The 3155-nt window shown below is 40.8% G+C and overlaps 1 protein-coding gene across 1 annotated transcript in view; it reads left to right on the forward strand.

Moving 5' to 3' along the window:
• The window catches only part of LOC106874299 (high affinity choline transporter 1), a 43443-nt gene that overhangs the window by 3943 nt on the left and 36345 nt on the right, over positions 1-3155 (forward strand). Inside the window, exon 2 of the mRNA XM_014921982.2 lies at positions 661-814. Within this exon, the coding sequence (XP_014777468.2) occupies positions 661-814 (154 nt within the window). The remainder of the gene's footprint in view (positions 1-660; positions 815-3155) is intronic.

Below are 3155 nucleotides of genomic sequence, written 5' to 3' on the forward strand. Positions count from 1 at the left end.
TAAAAGCACCCACTACACTCTGAGTGGTTGGCGTTAGGAAGGGCATCCAGCTGTAGAAACTCTGCCAAATTAGATTGGAGCCTGGTGTTGCCATCCGGTTTCACCAGTCCTCAGTCAAATCGTCCAACCCATGCTAGCATGGAAAGCGGACGTTAAACGATGATGATGATGATATGTGTGTGTGTGTGTATGTTTATGTGTCTGTGTTTGTCCTCCCACCATTGCTTGACAACCAATGTTGGTGTGTTTACATCCCTGAAACTTAGCAGTTCAGCAAAAAGTGATTGATAGAATAAGTACTAGGCTTAGGAAGAATAAGTCCTGGGAACGATTTGTTTGACTAAAAGCAGTGCTCCAGCATGGCCACAGTCTAATGATTGAAACAAGTAAAAGATGAAAGACGTATTATATCTTTATATCCTCTTTATTCTGTATCTCACCTCACACTGACTGACTTCTGTGATTAATGTACAGCAATTTAAGCTAGATTGTTTACAACCTCACTCTGTCACCCAGCTATCCTGATACTGATAAAGATAGACGTAAGGTGACCATTAACCCTATAAGACTAACAAATGAAAATGTCAAAATGTATTTCGCTCACTTTGCATATCGTTATTGTATGTCTTTACATTTTACACAACTTATTTCTTTTTATAGACTTTTGGAACAATTCCTTGGCAGTCATTTTTCCAGCGAGTCCTGTCAATGCAAAGTGCTTTTTACTCTCAGGTTTTGTCCTTCTCCGGCGCTCTGTTTGCTGTTATTCTTGTCATTCCTGCAGTTCTGATTGGAGCTGCTGGCATATCAGCAGGTAGGTTTGTTCTGCACATCATTTTTTGTAATTATTATTATTCAATATTTTTATGGTGATATGGCAAAAATGGCATTTAGGCAGTGTAGTGACAAAGGTGGTATTTAAGCAGTGTGGTAACAGAAGAGGTATTTAGGCAGTAGAGTAATAAAAGCAGTTATATAGGTTGTTGTTGGCACTCCGTCACTTACGACGTCGAGGGTTCCAGTTGATCTGATCAACGGAACAGTCTGCCCGTGAAATTAACATGCAAGTAGCTGAGCACTCAGTTATATAGGTAGTGTAGTAGCAAGAGCAGTATTTAGGCCATAGTATAGTAGAGATGGTATTTAGGTAGCAAGATAGAAGTGATATTTAAACCAGCCATATCCAATCAAAATATTCTCTCTGTTTTATGTTCAAATTGGTCAGATATGGTTTCTTGTACCATCATCATCATTGTTTAACGTCCGCTTTCCATGCTAGCATGGGTTGGACGATTTGACTGAGGACTGGTGAACCAGATGGCTACAACAGGCTCCAATCTGATTTGACAGAGTTTCTACCGCTGGATGCCCGTTCTAACGCCAAAGATGCCTTTCCTAAAACCCTACAATATCATTGTTACATCATCAAAGTCTGATAACTACAAGATAATACAAATTGGGATCAAAAGGCTCCTGGATTAGTTATGTTTAATAAAAAATAACTTATTTACCTAAGTTTTAACATCATCTCCTTCAAAATAGTCACTTTGCACAGCATTACGCTGGTCCCAGTATTTCTGTCACTTTTGGAATCTAGCCTGGAAGTTGTTTTCCATAAGTAAGTTGAGGAATTTCTGTGATTCATTCTTAATCTCAACAACAGTGTCAAAACATCGACATTTGAGCTGCATTTTCATCTTGGGGAAAAGATGGAAGTTCACAGGTGCTAAACCTGGTGAATAGAATGGGTATGAAAGTGATACCATGTTGTTTTCGGCAAGAAACTCATGAGTGAGGAGAGCTCGGTGACAGGGTGCATTGTCATTGTGAAGAATCCAATTCTTTGCACACCACACATCTGGTGGCTTTCACCGAATGCTCTCCTTCAAATGCTTCAAAACGTCCTTGATTTTTTTCTACATTTCTGGGGATGACGTCCATTGCAGGCCTTCCAGATTGTTCATCATCTTTCAGGGACATTCTTCTGCTTTTGAAGTGCTTGTGCTATTTGAAATGTTGCATACAACCCATTGATTCATCGCTGTAAGCTTGCCAAAGCATGCTCAATGTCTTTGCAGCAGACTTTACAAGTTTAACACAAAATTTCGCATTGACTCTTTGTTCCAACTTCCTGTTCCTTGACAAAAATCACAGACTTCAGCACACATGTGATCACAGAAACACAAATTTCACAACTTGCAAAGTAAACACAGTGGTGTCACTCATCACACTTCCTCATGAAGCCATGACTGCACGCAATTGCGTGCTGCCATCTGTTGGTACTCTACAGAACTAGTCTGGAAACTTTTTGATACCACCTTATACATGATTAGTGGAGGCGCAATGGCCCAGTGGTTAGGGCAGCGGACTCGCGGTTTCAATTCCCAGACCGGGTGTTGTGAGTGTTTATTGAGCGAAAACACCTAAAGCTCCACGAGGCTCCGGCACGGGATGGTGGCGAACCCTGCTGTATTCTTTCACCACAACTTTCTCTCACTCTTTCTTCCTGTTTCTGTTGTGCCTGTAATTCAAAGGGTCAGCCTTGTCACACTGTGTCACGCTGAATATCCCCGAGAACTACGTTAAGGGTACACGTGTCTGTGGAGTGCTCAGCCACTTGCACGTTAATTTCATGAGCAGGCTGTTCCGTTGATTGGATCAACTGGAACCCTCGACGTCGTAAGCGACGGAGTGCCAACAACAAATACATGATTAATTCAAAACAGTAGGAATAAATAAGCATTACATTTGACAGAGGAAGGTGAATGTTAAAGGATTAGGCAGTGGAGTGGTTAAAGTGGTATTTAGCCAATACGGTGGAAGAAGCAGCACTTAGTATTACTCCTCTTATGTGTTGAGTTCAAGGCCCCCACCTTTTACCTTTCATATTGCCATAAATGTTGTTTTATCTTTAGCTTGGGGTGTCAATCCTAATTGAACATATCCATAATCAAAGACATTCCATCTGTGATTATCCTGTCTCTTTCCTTTTTTTTTATATCAGAGACTACACTGTCAAATGTATCCTCTTTTCAAAGACGACAGAGTATGATTTGAAGGAGATTTGACTGCTATCTCTTGAAGGTTGAGCAATCACTAGAGCTGTCATGGCCAAATTGGAGCTTGTTAAACTTTCTGAATGGCATGCCTAAACA

The sequence above is a fragment of the Octopus bimaculoides genome, chromosome 18 (genome assembly GCF_001194135.2).
Source record: "Octopus bimaculoides isolate UCB-OBI-ISO-001 chromosome 18, ASM119413v2, whole genome shotgun sequence".
Classification (NCBI taxonomy): Eukaryota; Metazoa; Mollusca; class Cephalopoda; order Octopoda; family Octopodidae; genus Octopus; species Octopus bimaculoides.